Raw genomic sequence first — 16,923 nt, forward strand, 5'->3', positions numbered from 1 at the left:
ATTTAGGTTTATAGCAGTTCATGTACTGGGTTCTTTATTCACTTTCCATTCTCTACTACCAGTTGCATCTGTTTGTTCACACTGGTCCCATTACTTATAAGTACTTTTGTACTATACGTTCCTTGAGGGCAGAGACTATGTGCTTAGAACAGTGCTTTGCATTCATTCATTCAATCATATTTGTTGAGTGCTTACTGTGTGTAGAGCACTGTACTAAGTGCTTGGGAAGTACAAGTTGGCAACATATAGAGACAGTCCCTACCCAACAGCGGGCTCACAGTCTAGAAGGGAGAGACAGACAACAAAACAAAACATATTAACAAAATAAAATGAATAGCATAGTAAATATGTACAAGTAAAATAGAGTAATAAATATGTACAAACATATATACAGGTGCTGTGGGGAGGGGAAGGAGTAAGGCGGGGGGGATGGGGAGGGGGAGGAGGGGGATAGGAAGGAGAGGGCTCAGTCTGGGAAGGCCTCCTGGAGGAGGTGAGCTCTCAGTAGGGCTTTGAAGGGAGGAAGAGAGCTAGCTTGGCGGATGTGCGGAGAGGGCATTCCAGGCCAGGAGGAGGAAGTGGGCCAGGGGTCAACGGCGGGACAGGCGAGAATGAGGCAGAGTGAGGAGGATAGCAGCAGAGGAGCGGAGAGTGCGGGCTGGGCTGTAGAAGGAAAGAAGAGAGGTGAGGTAGGAGGGGGCAAGGCGATGGAGAGCCTTGAAGCCAAGAGTGAGGAGTTTTTGCCTGATGCGTAGGTTGATTGGTAGCCACTGGAGATTTTTGAGGAGGGGAGTAACATGCCCAGAGAGTTTCTGCACAAAGATGATCCGGGCAGCAGCGTGAAGTATAGATTGAAGTGGGGAGAGACAGGAGGATGGGAGATCAGAGAGGAGGCTGATGCAGTAATCCAGTCGGGATAGGATGAGAGATTGAATGAGCAGGGTGGCAGTTTGGATGGAGAGGAAAGGGCGGATCTTGGCGATGTTGTGGAGGTGAGAACGGCAGGTTTTGGTGACGGCTTGGATGTGAGGGGTGAATGAGATAGTGGAGTCGAGGATGACACCAATGTTGCGGGCTTGTGAGACAGGAAGGATGGTAGTGCCGTCAACAGTGATGGGAAAGTCAGGGAGAGGGCAGGGTTTGGAAGGGAAGATAAGGAGTTCAGTCTTGGACATGTTGAGTTTTAGGTGGCGGGCAGACATCCAGATGGAGATGTCCTGAAGGCAGGAGGAGATGCGAGCCTGAAGGGAGGGAGAGAGAGCAAGGGCAGAGATATAGATTTGGGTGTCATCAGCATAGAGGTGATAGTTGAAGCCGTGGGAGCGAATGAGTTTGCCAAGGGAGTGAGTGTAGATAGACAACAGAAGGGGACCAAGAACTGACACTTGAGGAACCCCTACAGTAAGGGGATGGGAGGGGGAGGAAGAGGCCACAAAAGAGACTGAGAACGAACGGCCGGAGAGATAAGAGGAGAACCAGGAGAGGACAGAGTCTGTGAAGCCAAGGTTGGATAGCGTGTTGAGGAGAAGGGGGTGGTCCCCAGTGTCAAAGGCAGCTGAGAGGTCGAGGAGGATTAGGATAGAGTATGAGCTGTTGGATTTGGCAAGCAGGAGGTCATTGGTGACCTTTGATAGGGCAATTTCCGTGGAATGTAGGGGACAGAAGCCAGATTGGAAGGGTCGAGGAGAGAGTTGGCGTTGAGGAATTCGAAGCAGCGTGTGTAGACGACTCGTTCAAGGAGTTTGGAAAGGAATGGTAGGAGGGAGATAGGGCGATAACTAGAAGGTGTGGTGGGGTCAAGAGAGGGTTTTTTTTGGGATGGGAGAGACATGGGCATGTTTGAAGGCAGAGGGGAAGGAACCAGTGGAGAGTGAGCGGTTGAAGATGGAAGTTAAGGAGGGGAGGAGGGACGGAGCGAGAGATTTCATAAGATGAGAGGGAATGGGGTCAGAAGCACAGGTGGCCGGAGTAGCACTTGAGAGGAGGGAGGAGATCTTATCTGAAGATACTGCCGGGAAGGATGGGAGAATAGCGGAGAGTTGGAGAAGTCGGGGGAGTGACTTTGGGGAGGTCAGACCTGATGGATTTAATTTTATTAATGAAGTAGGAGGCCAGATCGTTGGGGGTGAGGGAAGGAGGAGGGGGAGGAACCAGGGGCCTGAGAAGGGAGTTAAATGTACGGAAGAGCTGATGAGGATGATGGGCATGGGTGTCAATAAGGGAGGAGAAATAGTTTTGTCTGGCAGAGGAGAGGGCAGAGTGAAGGCAGGAAAGGATAAACTTGAAGTGAACGAGGTTGGCATGGTGTTTAGACTATTGCCAGCAGCGTTCAGCAGTTCAAGCATAAGAGCAAAGGAGGCGGACAGTGGCAGTGATCCAGGGCTGTGGGTTAGTGGTACGAGAGCGGAGAAGAGAAAGGGGAGTGAGGGAGTCGAGCTGAGTAGAGAGGGTAGAGTTGAGAGCAGTAATCTGATCATCAAGATTGGGTAGAGAAGAAAGGGAGGCGGGATGGGGTGTGAGGTGCTCAGAAAGATGGACATTATAAGTGCTTAATAAATGCCATTGTTATTATTATTATTATGTGCTTTTTATCTGTTTTACTCTGCAATTCTTAGCATGGTGTGCACAGTAGACAATCAGTAAATGCTATTGATAATGAAGAAAAAAGCTCATCGTTTCCAAAATTGAAGGCTCAGCCCAGTGAGAACAGAAAAGTCCTTAAGAAGTGGCAGGTGAGGGGTAAACAAAAAATGAAGCAGGCAAAAACAAATTTTAAGAGCCCTTTGCTAGATATGCTGAAGCCAATATAATGGATGATTCTTTCAAAATATCGCCAACAGAAAGCTGGCGAGGGATTCAGCAGGTCCCCTTGAGGTCCTGGGTAAAAGTACATTCAGAGATGAAAAGAAGGTAGCCAGTGAATTCTTTAGTGGGTTTTTTAAGCATGTAGGTCAGAAGATCTGGGTCAGATTGTGGTGAACCCACAGGACATTTTAGACCAAACTGATCAACCCAATGTAAAGCAATCACCAGGACCAGTTGGCATCCTCAAAAGAGTTCTGAAAGAACTCCTGGCACAAGTGCATAGCCTATCACTACAAATATTCACTGGACTAGAGAACTTTGCAGATAGTCTTTTCTAGGAAGATGCAACCCCTAATGGATACATATGGACGAATTCACCAAAATGAAGCATAGTTCCATTGTAAATAGGCCTAAGTTTTTCAGTCTCTCTTCAAACAGAAGCTGCTCCATCCCTTTTCCCTTCTTGTACTTCCTGCAGTTCTAACATGCAACACCTAGGATTGCATGCCAGATTCAAGTTTTATATAGGGGCAAAACAGCTGCATACAATCAGGTTCCTGCTACAAGATAAATGAACTTCCCTAATGTTCTAACAACATTCTAATCAAAACGCAGTTAAAACACAGATGACGGCAGAACTGAGTGTAACTGAACTCTTTGATAAAGAAGATACTTATTGTTAGGGTATGAGTATTGGGGAAAAGAGGGGACAGGGATGTTGGAGAAAAGTAGCTGCAAAGACAAATTACTTTGAAATTCTAAGTTCTGCTGTTATAGGCAAATGATTCATCTAAGTTGATGTGATGATGTGATGGCTTTATTCATGCACCTCTGAAGTGTTTCTTTTCAAGCCCAAAGGAATGACAAGAACTTTCTATGTTTCTTCCACAGCACCAGAAAGCAGTTCAGGAATTATTCCCAAAACAATAGATGTTTCCCTGTTCAAGGAAGGCAATAGCTTTGGCTTTGTCCTTAGAGGTCAGTGCCGGTTAATGATCTTCTTTGTCACTACTGGAGTAAATTCCTACTTGTTTGGAGAAGGAGTTAGGGGAAATTTTTTGTAGAGATAAACTATTTATTTAAATGTGCTTCTGACTGAGTTTTCCATTTGTTTGAGGGTGGCAATGGGATTAGGAGGGTGTGGGGAGACACAGTAGTGGTAGAGGAGAATAAAGAGGGAGAAGAAGAGGAAGAAGAAGAATAAGAAAGAAAAACTCATAGATTTTAATGGGTGTTGTTACAGGAGGAGCACACGACCACTGGCCCAAATCCAGACCGTTAGTCCTCACCTATGTGCGACCAGGTGGCCCAGCAGACAGGTAATCTTCCTGTTTTTACCTACTTGACTAAACAAATCCAGTCACAGTCAAGTTCAGCCAATGTGAATTTCCTGAGAAGGTCCTTAAGGAAAGTCCTGGCAATCAAATACCCATGAGGATTTAAGGAGCAAGTCGGCCTGAAAGCTGGCCCAGACCGGACACACCATTGTAGGCCCTCATAGCGGGAAGATTTTATGGGGCAAAAACAGACCAACCTCCTAGCTATTTGCTTTGCTTCCATCATTTGATCCATAGTTCTGGCTTTAATATAGAGCCCTGATGTCCGGGACCGGGGGTGTGTGTGGGGTGTATGTGTGTGGGGTGTGTGTGTGTGTGTGTGTGTGTGTGTGTGTGTGTGTGTGTGTGTTTAGTGGTATACCTGTGACTATGGGGGTATCTCCAGAGTTTGCCCTACCCCTTGGATCATGGCTACCTTACCCTTAGATGCTACCTCCTCTGAGAATGGGGTAATGGCTGCCCTGCCTAGAAAGATGACTTTACGAAGGCTGCTTGAATTGTTTGGATAAGAGGAGATTCCTTCAATTACCTGGGAGCCTAGGTGTCATTTCAGGATCATTCATATCCTTGGTTGAACATGATGGGCAGCCAACCACTAAAGCTCTCCAGTAGAAGCTCTGACTGGGTAAAATGTGCTTTTCACATTCAAGTTCTAGGAATGGCAAAATGGCTAACTGCTCTTCCAAAATGAGTACTTCCTTCCTTCTAAACCTAGATGGCAGTGAAGGATTAGAAGTGTATGTTCTGAAAGGGGATTTGGGGAGTGAATTTTCTAGGGTGCAATAGATTTTCAGTTCTTCAGAAAGAATCCACTCCCCATTCACAGCTAACCTGAATAATGAAATCCACCTCGTGACCTTTGAGAGAATAACCGTGCTTTGTTAAATCAAAGCATGGAGGCAGCCTTCCTAAACCATCCTCAGGATGCTTGCTTGGACCATTGTTTTTGGTGTTCTGTTCTTCCTAGAATGCCTCCTACATTCCCATATGACCTGGCCTTTTTTCAGCTAAGGCATAATTCAGCTGAAGATGAGCAAAAGGGAACAACTTAATTGCCCTACTTAGATTTATACAGTGATTGTCTTTTTAATGCCATTATACATTTAGACCCTGGAATTCCAGACTAGATTAAAAATCTCCCTGTGCTCCACTTTGCTGAATTCTATATTAGGTTTGCCTAGAATGGCTTAGATATATTAATAGCTCCTTCTCCTAATAGGAGCTGAATGCAGTCTGAATGAGACTTTCCTTATATAGTTGTTGATTTGATCATTTTTCACTGGACAACATATTTATCCTGAGGTCTCTGCTTCCGGGTGACAACAGGCCAGCCATGCAGCCTGCAAACCAGGCTAGTGACTAGATGACATTGAAATGTGTCTCTGGTTCCCCCTAGGGAGGGGTCCCTGAAAATTGGAGACAGGCTGCTGAGTGTTGATGGAATTCCTTTGCACAATGTGACGCATTCTGATGCCCTGAACATCCTGCGGCAATGCAACCAAGAAGCACTCTTTCAGATTGAGTACGACGTCTCCATAATGGGTAAGGATGGCTCTCTTGGAGAAGGCCATTAACAAAGTGCAACAGGCCTTTAGAACTCCACTCCCAGGAGTCCTTTCACCAACCACAGCCAGACAGACAGTATGAGGCAGTATATCCTCTGCCTCATACATGCATGAAGATGAGATACAGAGGTAGAGGGGAAAGGCACAAGCATAAATTTGCCTCAAGAACCCAGGAAAAATGTCTTTGGAGACTAGAACAGCCTGATAGAAATCTCCCACCTTACGTCAAGTGCTAAGTACAGTGCTTTGCACACAGTTACTTTAAAATTCCAAATCCTTGACCCAGAGTCTTAAGCCAAAGTTGGTTTTGCTGGTGTGAGTTGAACTGGGAGAGCTCAGAGGAATTTGCAGTCCTGTGAAGCCCTTTGGACTCCTTCAACAAACTCTTGCATATTGGTCAGGCCTCTGTAAATGGTACATAAGGCAATAAAGAGAGCTATGGAGAAAATTGTAAACACATGCACCACTAATAAAGGCAGTTGTGTGCTTAGAGTAGGACCTGTTGCTTTGTGTACTATTTTTCTGGTTAATGAACTGTGTTAACATACCTGCTTTTCACCTTGTCTCCTTTTACCCAAAAGTGTTTCCGAAATTACCATTTCAGGAGGAATTATCCTTAGTGTGATGAAAAATGAAAAATAGATCTCTTCAAATATATTCTAAATTTTCAAAAATTCAGCCAGTTGGGGTCTCAACCACTGAAAACCTTGGGGCCAAGTTAGGTCAGTTTGCTTCCATCTTGAACGTTTTACCTCAGGGACTTGCATCTCAATGTAGTTAATGGATACCCAGAGCTAAGAGGATTCTCTCTGTTATTTTTAACAAGAAATAAAATTAAAAATACATTAAACTCAAGAAAAAAATACCCTATTAGAAATTCAATGCTATGTTTTTCGTTTTTGCTTCTTAAATATAGAACCACTGAGTAAGAATGTTCTCATTTTGGCTGCAGTGATAAACACTCTGATGCTGCCAGTGCTAAAAGCTCCTCTTGCTGGAGAAAGTCTTTGTTTGGAAGAATAGCTGTATCAACTCTCCTGGGAAAAGCTAGACCAAAAATGCTGCTAGCATCTGTGGGAGCCGGGAAGAGGTGCAAAGGGTTAATAACAAATAAGCAATACCAAGTGGGACTGGATTTTGGTAGGCACGGTACTCTGCTTGCCAAACTTTGGCCTTTTTTTCCGTGTTATTTGAAGCCGATTTGTCTTACCCTTTTCTCCCCAGTCCCAAAAGGCTTCAAGATCAGAAATCCTGTGAGAGAGTCTGCAAGATTTCTGCTCAGGTTCAGTGTCTTCCTGAGGGACTGGGCTGGGAAAGGAGAGGTACTGTGTGCAGAAAAAAAAACAAAAACCTCTACCACCCAGCGCCAGGTTACAGAATCACTATCATTCATACCTGGTCACAGGGCTCTAGAGGCTTCCTTGGAAAATGGTCGCAAGGCTTGGCTGGGAGTCCTACAGCCACTGCAAGGTATCTACACCTGAATCCAGCCATATCATAGTCACTGGGGTGCTTATTTGGATAGTTTCCGGGGTATTTTGCTAGGTTACAAGGAATGTGACCAGAAATTCTAAAATGGGTAAGGTAATCAAGGATTTGGAGTTGAAAAAATCTAAGATGGATGATATTTGGATCTGATGTTAGCCAGGGTAGCAGGGGGGTTCTCTCGACTGTAGTGATAGTGGCAGCAGCAGCAATCACTGCTGCCACCTCCACCATTGCTGTCATGTCTGGAATAACTCCTCCCAAGGCTGTGATGATGGAAATTTCTGGTGTAGCTGAAATGCACTAGATGCACTGGAAACTCCCACAGCACTTATGTACTGATCTGTAATTCATCTACTTATATTAATGCCTGTCTCCCCGTCTAGACTGTAAGCTTGCTGTGGGCAGGGAACATGTCTACCAATTTTGCAATACCGTTACATTGTACCCTCCCAAGAGTTTATTTAGTACAGTGCTGTGCACACATCTTAGTGCAGTACTCTGCACACATCAAGTGCCCAATAAATGTGATTGATTGATTGAAATATCCAGTGCTTAGAACAGTGCTTCACATATAGTAAATGCTTAACAAATACCAGCATTATTATTATTATTATTATTATTATTAAATATGGCCCTTCGTAGGAGGCAGGGAAACCACTGAGATCACTAGGGTGAGGGTGAGTACCCAGTCTCCTCCCCCTCTCTCTTTCTCTTCCCTTTTTCCTTCTTCCTTACCTTCTCTCCATTTCCTCTTTTCCTTCATCCCCTGTCTTCCTATCTTAGTTTCATAGTTTCTTGGCATGAGTTCCAAACTTCCTTCAGGGCACCTTTGGGGAGAGCCCCTGGGTGGTGGGGAGGGAGGGTTAGGTGCAGCAGGAACTGATCCCCTGGCCTGGTAGGATTTCTGTTGAGTCTGTCTATTCTAGTAAGCCTCCAAGGAGACCGAGGGCTTCAAGGAGGTGCCCTTGGTTTGCCTTCCAAATTGGCACCCCTGGGAACTCCCAAAGCTGCTCCAAGGATATGGCAGGTAGAGTAGGAGTACCAATTAATCAATCAAATCAATCAATCATATTTATTGTGCACTTACTGTGTGCAGAGCACTGTACTAAGTTCATTCATTCATTCAATCGTATTTAATGAGAGCTTACTGTGTGCAGAGCATTCATTCATTCAATAGTATTTATTGAGCGCTTACAGTGTGCAGAGCACTGTACTAAGCGCTTGGGGAATACAAGTTGGCAACATATAGAGATGGTCCCTACCCAACAATGGGCTCACAGTCTAGAAGGGTGAGACAGACAACAAAACAAAACACGTAGACAGGTGTCAAAATCGTCAGAACAAATAAAATTGAAGCTACGTGCACATCAAGAGCACTGTACTAAGTGCTTGGAAAGTACAATTCAGCAACAGAGACAATCCCTGCCCACAATGGGCTCACAGTCTAGAAGGGGGGAGACCAACATCAAAACAAGTAGACAGGAATCAATAGCATCAATATAAATAAATAGAATTATAGATATATACACATCAAAACAAGTAAACAGGCATTGATATAAATAAATGTAGTTATAGATATGTGCATATATACACAAGTGCAGTGGGAGGGTGAGGGGCAGAGCAAAGGGAGCAAGTTGGGGCAATGGGGGAAGGGGGAGCTGAGGAAAAGGTGGGCTTAGTCTAGAAGGATTGAATCCCCATTTTGCAGATGAGGGAACTGAGGCACAGAGAAGTGAAATGACTTGTCCAAGGTCACACAGCTTTCAAGTGGCAGAGTTTGGGATTAGAACCCCGGTCCTCTGCCTTCAAGGCCTGCGATCTTTCCACTAGGCCATGTCTGCTTGGGAGAGTACAGTATAAGAGAATTGGTAGACATAGTCTCTGCCCACAATGAGGTTACAGTCTAGAGAGGGAGACACACATTAATAAATAAATGAATTATGGATAGGTATATAAGTGCTATGGGGCTGAGGGGTGAATAAAAAATAAAAACCCAAGTGCAAGAGTGACAGAGAAGAGAGTTGAAGAAGAGGAAATGAGGACGTAGTCTGGGAAGGCCTGGAGGAGATGTGCTTTGAAGGCGGGAAGAGTTACTGTCTGTCAATATGAAGGGGGAGGGCATTCCAGGCCAGAGGCAGGATGTGGGCGAGAATTGGTACAGTGAGTAGGTTAGCATTTGAGGAGCAAAGTGTGCCGGCAGGGTTGTAGTAGCAGCAAGGTAAAGTAGTGGGGGGGCAAGGTGATTGAGTGCTTTAAAGCCGGTGGTCAAGAGTCTCTGTTTGATGTGGGGGTGGATGGGCAACCACTGGAGGTTCTTGAGGAGTAGGGAAATATGGACTGAATGTTTTTCTACAAAAATGATCTGAGCAGCAGAATAAAGTATGGACTGGAGTGGGGAGAGACAGGAGGCAGGGAGGTCAGCAAAGAGGCTGGATAGGATAAGTGCTTGGAGTATCATGATAGCGGTTTGGATGGAGAGGAAAGGGTGGATTTTAGTATTGTTGTGAAAGTTGAGCCATCAGGATTGGGTGGTAATAGTGGTGATGGTGGTGCTGTCTTCAGTGACAGGAAGGTCAGGAGGAAGACAGTGTTTGGATGGGAAGAAGAGGAGTTCTATTTTGGACATGTTAAGTTTGAGGTGTTGGCGGGACATCCAAGTAGAGATGTCCTGAAGGCAGGAGGAAATGTGAGACTGCAGAGGAGAGAGACAGGGATGGAAATGTAGATTTGGGATTCCTTCCTCATAGAGATGGTAGTTGAAGCCATGGGAGACCATCTGATTAACTGAGAGGAATAAGGACATCTGTATCCTTTCCTTTTTCAAAAAAGTAAACCACTCCAAGGTGTTTTATGTTTCTAACTTGATGTGTAAAGGACAACTAATAGTTGCTAAATTCATTTTATCGGGGTTTAATGCCAGCTGATTAACCAGGGAGAACAGAAACTCAGTCTAATTGTAGCACAGAATACATGGTCCCCTGGTTGAGGGAGTGCCATGTCTTTTAATATTGACCACATAAGGTGATCTCTGAAGGGTTACAAATTGGAGTGGCTTGCTCTAGAAATCTTGGTGTTTGTGGTTGGGGGCAATTAAGGAACAAGAGTAATGATACTCACTTTTTTCAGATTTACCTAGCCAGTCAGGGAATTCAAGATGGCTGCCATCCAATGACTGTTAGTAAGCTATTCAAGGAAATGCGAAGTAGAAGTTCAGTGATAGACAACCATTTTCTCAAGTGAAATTTGTACAAAGTTGTACACAGCTTGTTGATTATGAAAGCACCTTTATCCACAAATTCTTGAGTGGATTTTTTTCTTATATCTAGAAATAACACAGTGCAAAAACTGCCCTCTTTAGATGAATGATTTTAAAGTCTTGGAGATGTACCCATCTATTAAAGATCCTAGAAGAAAAACGTTCTATTTTCCACAATTCTTAGACACCTTAGATTCAGCATTCCATTGAACTTCAATACAGCTGTGGCAGATAAACCAGTCTCTACCTCAGCCCAAGCAGCTAAGCTATATAGATTTAAGGATCAGTGCTGTGTCAGAAATGTCGAAAACCAAGCTGAGTAGCAAAGATGAATAGATATGAGAATCCATCAGAATGTTGGAAATACCTGGGGGATTGTGCTGGCTTTCTTCAGCTACTAGTAGTTCTGACACCTTGTCCAAAATGTAAGCCCTGCAAAAGGACTGTGCTGGAGAATCTACCCACTGTCCTGCCCTGAGATGAGGGAGGGAGCTGGCCACTCACTCTGCAGAGACTGATCCTTGGCAGAGCATCTGGCCCAGGAAATTGTAGAAGCATGCTGAGAAGGCTCCAGGGAACCCCACGTTTTGGTTGCCATAATGACAGTGACAAAACCTAAGCAGACAGTGAGGCCAGTTAACTCACCACTCCCTGGATGGCGGCTTGATTTCACAACCTCTACCAGATGTAGTGGCTTCATAGACTTTACTGCCTACTTTTCAAGTCTTCTCTTTTAACTATTATCTACTGGAAAAATTGGAACCTGCCCCAAAGTATTAATAAACCTGATATGTACTCACAGGTGAGGTATCACTTGGAGAAAGAGAGAGAATGACCCTGTCCTATTCCCCTGGAAAACTGGGAAAAGAGCAAGTTGTTCATGCTTCTCTACAGCGCAAAAGAAACCTGACTTCTCCACCCTTTCAAAATAGACTTAGTATTCTGATGACTTCTTTCCAGAGTCTGGAACACCCAGTTTTCTTTTGTTGAATGACTTACTGGCCTAAATAGTACAGATGACTATCTCCTCTCCAGGAAGTAAGTAGCAAAGATTTTGGTGGCTTTCATGGATGCTATGACTTGACACCTGTTCACATGTTTTGTTTTGTTGTCTGTCTCCCCCTTCTAGACTGTGAGCCCGTTGTTGTGTAGGGACCATCTCTATATGTTGCCAACTTGTACTTCCCAAGCGCTTAGTACAGTGCTCTGCACACAATAAGCGCTCAATAAATATGATTGAATGAATGAATGAATGCTCAACAACAGCATCTAAGCTCCTGGTCAGGGAATGTGTCTTTTACCTCTATTTATTGTACATTCCCTGGCACTTAGTTCACTTGATCAATCAGTAGTATTTTTTGAGAGCTTACTGTGTGCAGAGCTTGGGGGAGTACAAAACAACAGAGTTGGTAGATAAGTTTTCTGTCTTTCCCAGCAGTATAGACAAACACCACTATCTTCCCTTTCTCACAAGCCTGTAACCACAACTCATCTCTCTCATTCAAGCCACATACTAAATCTGCCTCCAAATCCAGTCACCAAATCCTTCACAACATTATAAAATCCTCCCTTTCTTCTTCATCCAAATACCTTCAATGCTGATCCAAGCACTTATCATATTCATTCAGTCATTAATTCAATAATATTTACTGATCACTTATTCAATACACTAAGTGCTTGGAAAGTATAATTGGGCAACAAATAAAAAAAATCCCTACCCAACAATGGGCTAACAGTCTAGAAGGGGGAGACAGACAACAAAACAAAACAAGTAGACAGGCATTGATAGCATCAATATAAATAAATGGAATTATAGATATATACACATCATTAATAAAATTAATAGAATAATAAATATGTACATATATACACAAGTGCTGTGGGGCAGGGGAGGAGGATAGAGCAGAGGGAAGGAAACAGGGCATTGGGGAGGGGAGGAGGAGCAGAGGAAAAGGGGGGCTCAGTCTGAGAAGGCCTCCTGGAGGAGGTGAGCATTCAGTAGGGCTTTGAAGGGGAGTAGTGTGTTAGTTTGGCAGATGTGAGGAGGGCGGGCATTCCAGGCCAGAGGTAGGACGTGGTCCAGGGGTCGACGTCGGGACAGGCGAAAATGAGGCACAGTGAGGAGGTTAGCGGCAGAGGAGCAGAGTGTGCGGGCTGGGCTGTAGAAGGAGAGAAGGGAGGTGAGGTAGGAGGGGGCAAGGTGATGGAGAGCTCTGAAGCCAATAGTGAGGTTTTTGCTTGATCATATCCTGCCTTGACTACCTCATCAGCCTCCCCGATGATTTCCCTGCATCCTGTCCATCTCTACATGCTATTCCTTACTGTTCAGTGCTTTTGCATAAAGTAGATGTTCAATAAATACTAGTGATGCTACCAATTCATTGATGAAGCATATTAGAACACAGCAGTGACAGCTGTTGGCCTGGAAACACAAAGAAACTAAACCTTACTAACCCTAAACAGCTGTCTCACAGTGTGTGATGTAGGTCAATGGAAGTCGAGGCGAAACTCTAGATAACTTGACACAACTCATCACTACTACTGGAAACACAACTCAAACCACTGTGCTGCTAAAAGTGGGATAACACTTATCCTATCTTAAACAAAGTCCTAGGTAAATTGGTTATTTGATCACTGAAGAGGCAGCAGCATGTATTGATCCCCAGGGTATTTAAGCATCCCTATTTCTATTCATTTTAATTCACATATTCATACACTCCTCACCCTGAATGGTGAAAGAGCTGCGACAGGTGCCCTACAAACTTCCTGTCTCATGCAAAAAAGACCCTGCCTCATGCAAAAAATACCCTGCCTGGAGGTTTTCCACTTTACAGTGCCAGAACCACTAGAAAGCTAACATGTCAGTCACATGTTACGGTGTGCACTGTTGGTTCAGGTATTTTCAGCCATACTCACTATCAATAGCAACTTCTTCCAATATGAATATGAGAAGTAGGGTAGTCTAGTGGACAGAGCACCGGCCTGAAAGCCAGGAGACCTGGGCTCTTAGCTCTGCCACTTGGGGGCTGTGTGACCTTTGGCAAATCATTCATCTTCCCTTTTCTTCAGTTTCTTCATCTGTAAAATGGGGATTAAATCCATTCTCCCTCAATCAATCAATCAATCTACCAATAGTGTTTATTGAGCGCTTGCCCCTCCTTAGCGTGTGAGCCTTGAGAAGGATGGAAACTGTATCAAAGCTGATTGTATTATATCTACCCCAATGCTTGGCACATAGTCTGTGCTTTACATTATCATTATTGTTGATATTATTATTACAGCTCTGTACTTTGAAGCTTAAAAACTGGAGTGCACTCAGAATTTGAGAAAGTAAAGAAAGTGGAGATTTTCCCAATCTTTTCCTTGCTTTGAAAACAGAACTGGGAAGAAGAATAGCTGTTTTCCTTGCAACTAGAGGGAAGTTCCTCTTGCCTGCCACTCTCCCCTGCATTCAAGAAGAACAGATATTCCCTAGTGTCAACTCCCTTTTGTGCCAAAGCACTAAATAGAAATTGATTCAGTAGCATGAAAGCTCAATTTGCCCTTTGGTTCCTCTAATCATTTTTAAAAATGAGTTTCGATTTCATGATGTTGGGCTAATCCCTCAACTAATTTTGCTAACCTAGAAGTATCTGACCCTAATTGGGAGAAGTTGTCCTTCTGTAATAAAACATCAGCAGGAGTCATATTCCTTTGTTCTCATATCCATGAGATTGCTTCCCAAGCAATTCAGAGGTGGCAGAGTTCAGTGACTTGAAATGGCCTGGATTGTATTCCACACCTGTAATCTCTGGACCCCAGTTCTAATCCTACTTCTCTATAGGCCTGCCGTGTTACCTAACTTTTGTGTGCCTCAGTTTCCTCATCTGCAAAAAAGTTAGGATAAGATACTTTACCTCCTAGATTTTTGAGCCTCATATGGGACAAAGACTGTCCAATCTAATAATCTCACTTCTACCCCATTGTTGGGACAGTGCCTTTGGCATATAGTAAGTGTATAATAAATACCATAATTGAATGAAAACTAAATTAAACTCTTTCTCCTAGGTCACCCTCAAAATTAGAAATTAGAAAATTAGGTAGCAAAATTAGAATAGACCACCATTAGGTCCAGAACTGGTCATGAGCAGGGGATGAGAGGGTTAAGTGCTTTAGCACTGCAGTTGGAGACTCCTCATGATTGCCTTCCCACTGCAGCTGAAAATCCAACAGTTTGCACCGTAGTGGTGACCAGTACTTGCCAAGAGTCTCTAATGTCAACCATCAAGGAAACAGGAACCATAGTGAGGGAGATGTGTCAGCACCCTCAAGTCTTCTATCTCCATGAAAGTGTGGGCAGGATGGAAAAATTCCTCCAACCTTTCTTGCACTCACCTCCTACACACACCTCAAAACAGCAGTAAGCCAGCCTGCTAGAAGAAGGAAAGTAGGTCAGCTTGAATGATATTATTTTGCTCTTGTTCTCCTCACCCCACACCCCATCCCACCCTCCTCACCCTAGATACCATAGCCAATGCTTCAGGTCCTTTATTAGTGGAAATAGCCAAGACTCCAGGGTCCACTCTGGGAATCTCACTAACTACTGGCATCCATCGGAATAAACAAGTAATAGTCATCGACAAGATCAAGCCAGCCAGCGTGGTTGACAGGTATATTTGATGTCTTCCCAGCATGCACCACCACTGCATGTTTGATTTACATCACTGCTCACGACTGGCCCTCCCTGCCATAGGCCCCGTGACAAAAGTCCAACACAGGATCCCTCCTGATCTCTGGGGCTATAAATGATAGTATGGAAGGAAGAGGAAAGCGGGTGCATGGCAATGGCTAGTAAAGAGGATGGAGGAATGCATGGGGTTGCCACAGAAAGTGGAAAATAATTTAGTGCTTGCACTGCTGTGGGGAAGGGAGAGCAAGAGTGCTGATGGAGGAAGATGGTCTGGTCTACCCACTTGAGCAGGGACCAGGGTAGCTACCCCATTTTCCCTGCCCTAAAGCTGCTCTGCCACAGATATTTCCATGAGTGGCTTCCTACTCTCTTCCAACCCCACCTAGGAACAGGTAGAAAACTTTGTCCCAAGTGGGATTTAGCTGCTGTCTGTGGCCATTTGTACATCTAACTATTTCTTTCCCCTGGCAGATGTGGGGCTTTGCATATTGGAGACCACATCCTAGCTATTGATGGCACCAGTACTGAGCACTGCTCCTTGCTAGAGGCAACTCAGCTTCTAGCCAGCACTACAGAGAATGTCAAGCTGGAGATCCTTCCTGCTCATCAGAGCAGGCTCCCTCTGAAGCCTTCAGATACAGGTGGGTACCTGACACCTGGAGCTAGTAGACCTCCAACTGCCCAGAGGCCCTCAGGTTGCTGTGATGACTGCTTTGGCCCCACTCTACCTTGAGGAGCCAAGAGCTATTTTATTGAGACATCTGTCCTGGCATCCTCATGTTCACACAATTAATTTATTACAAATTGGGGTGGAAAAGAGACCAGGCTTACATCAAGAGGAAGTTGTTCGGGTTATGTGGACCCAACTGCATATGTCAGCCCCCTAGCCCCATCTCTACTGCCCAAATTCTTTGCTGCTTGATCTCGGCATGGACAAAAATCCTAGGCTCAAACCCCCAAAAGATGACCCCCAAAAGGTCATCTTAGCCAGTTTGCAGGCCCAACCCAAGTCGACATGTGGTTAGGACCATGCTTGACTGTTATGTTATGCATGGGCATGCTCAGGGATTTCCATGTCTACTTCACTCTTTCAGACTGGTGCAGTGGCATGACCCGCTTCAAAATGAGGGCTCAAGGACTGGTTTCTAGTCTGATCTGAACCTTGCCCTGCCTTGCTGTGGCCTTGCTTATGCAGGGCTCCTCTGACTATTTGCTGCTACTGTTCTGCCCCAGCTCTTAACACTGTCCCATGTTTTGTTTCCTTTTAAAAACCAAGCTGCAAGGTTCAAATCCAGGCTGTGTATTTTCTCTCCCTAAGAGGACGAGGTTAATATTTCTTCAAAAGGAGTTTTGATCGTCTTTTCCGGGTTGCATACCAGAAATCACCCAAACAATTTCTAGGTTTCTTGATCTTTTAATAATAAGTTACCTAGCTAAAATGTGTGGAATCAAAGCTATCTATGGAAGAGACTAATTAATGATGACCCTGAGGCCCAAGAGAAATGGGAAGTTAATTCTTTACAGTAACTGTTAAGATGAGCTGGGCTCACTCCTGCACTGGTGTCTGTTCCAAATTTTTTCTTCAGGAGATATTCAATCGTATTTATTGAATTGAAAGAGATATGCATTCAGTAGTGGTTTGGTTGTCAATATTTAAAAGATGGAATGTTTTTTACATATGCTTAGGACTCGAAGAAAAAGTTGTATGAAAAGGTAGCCACCAGCTAAATTTTTGACTAGCTTACAAGGTGAACTGTAACAAGTACTGGCTCCCACACTTGTCTGCTATGTGACTTTGGGCAA

The 16,923-nt window shown here is 44.4% G+C and overlaps 1 protein-coding gene across 1 annotated transcript in view; it reads left to right on the forward strand.

The window, feature by feature from the left end:
- The window catches only part of GRIP2 (glutamate receptor interacting protein 2), a 601,447-nt gene that overhangs the window by 503,897 nt on the left and 80,627 nt on the right, over positions 1-16,923 (forward strand). The window contains exons 5-9 of the mRNA XM_038772646.1: positions 3,697-3,783; positions 4,049-4,124; positions 5,539-5,684; positions 14,953-15,100; positions 15,592-15,761. Of these exons, the coding sequence (XP_038628574.1) occupies positions 3,697-3,783; positions 4,049-4,124; positions 5,539-5,684; positions 14,953-15,100; positions 15,592-15,761 (627 nt within the window). The remainder of the gene's footprint in view (positions 1-3,696; positions 3,784-4,048; positions 4,125-5,538; positions 5,685-14,952; positions 15,101-15,591; positions 15,762-16,923) is intronic.

This window comes from Tachyglossus aculeatus, chromosome X1, assembly GCF_015852505.1.
Source record: "Tachyglossus aculeatus isolate mTacAcu1 chromosome X1, mTacAcu1.pri, whole genome shotgun sequence".
Taxonomy (NCBI): domain Eukaryota; kingdom Metazoa; phylum Chordata; class Mammalia; order Monotremata; family Tachyglossidae; genus Tachyglossus; species Tachyglossus aculeatus.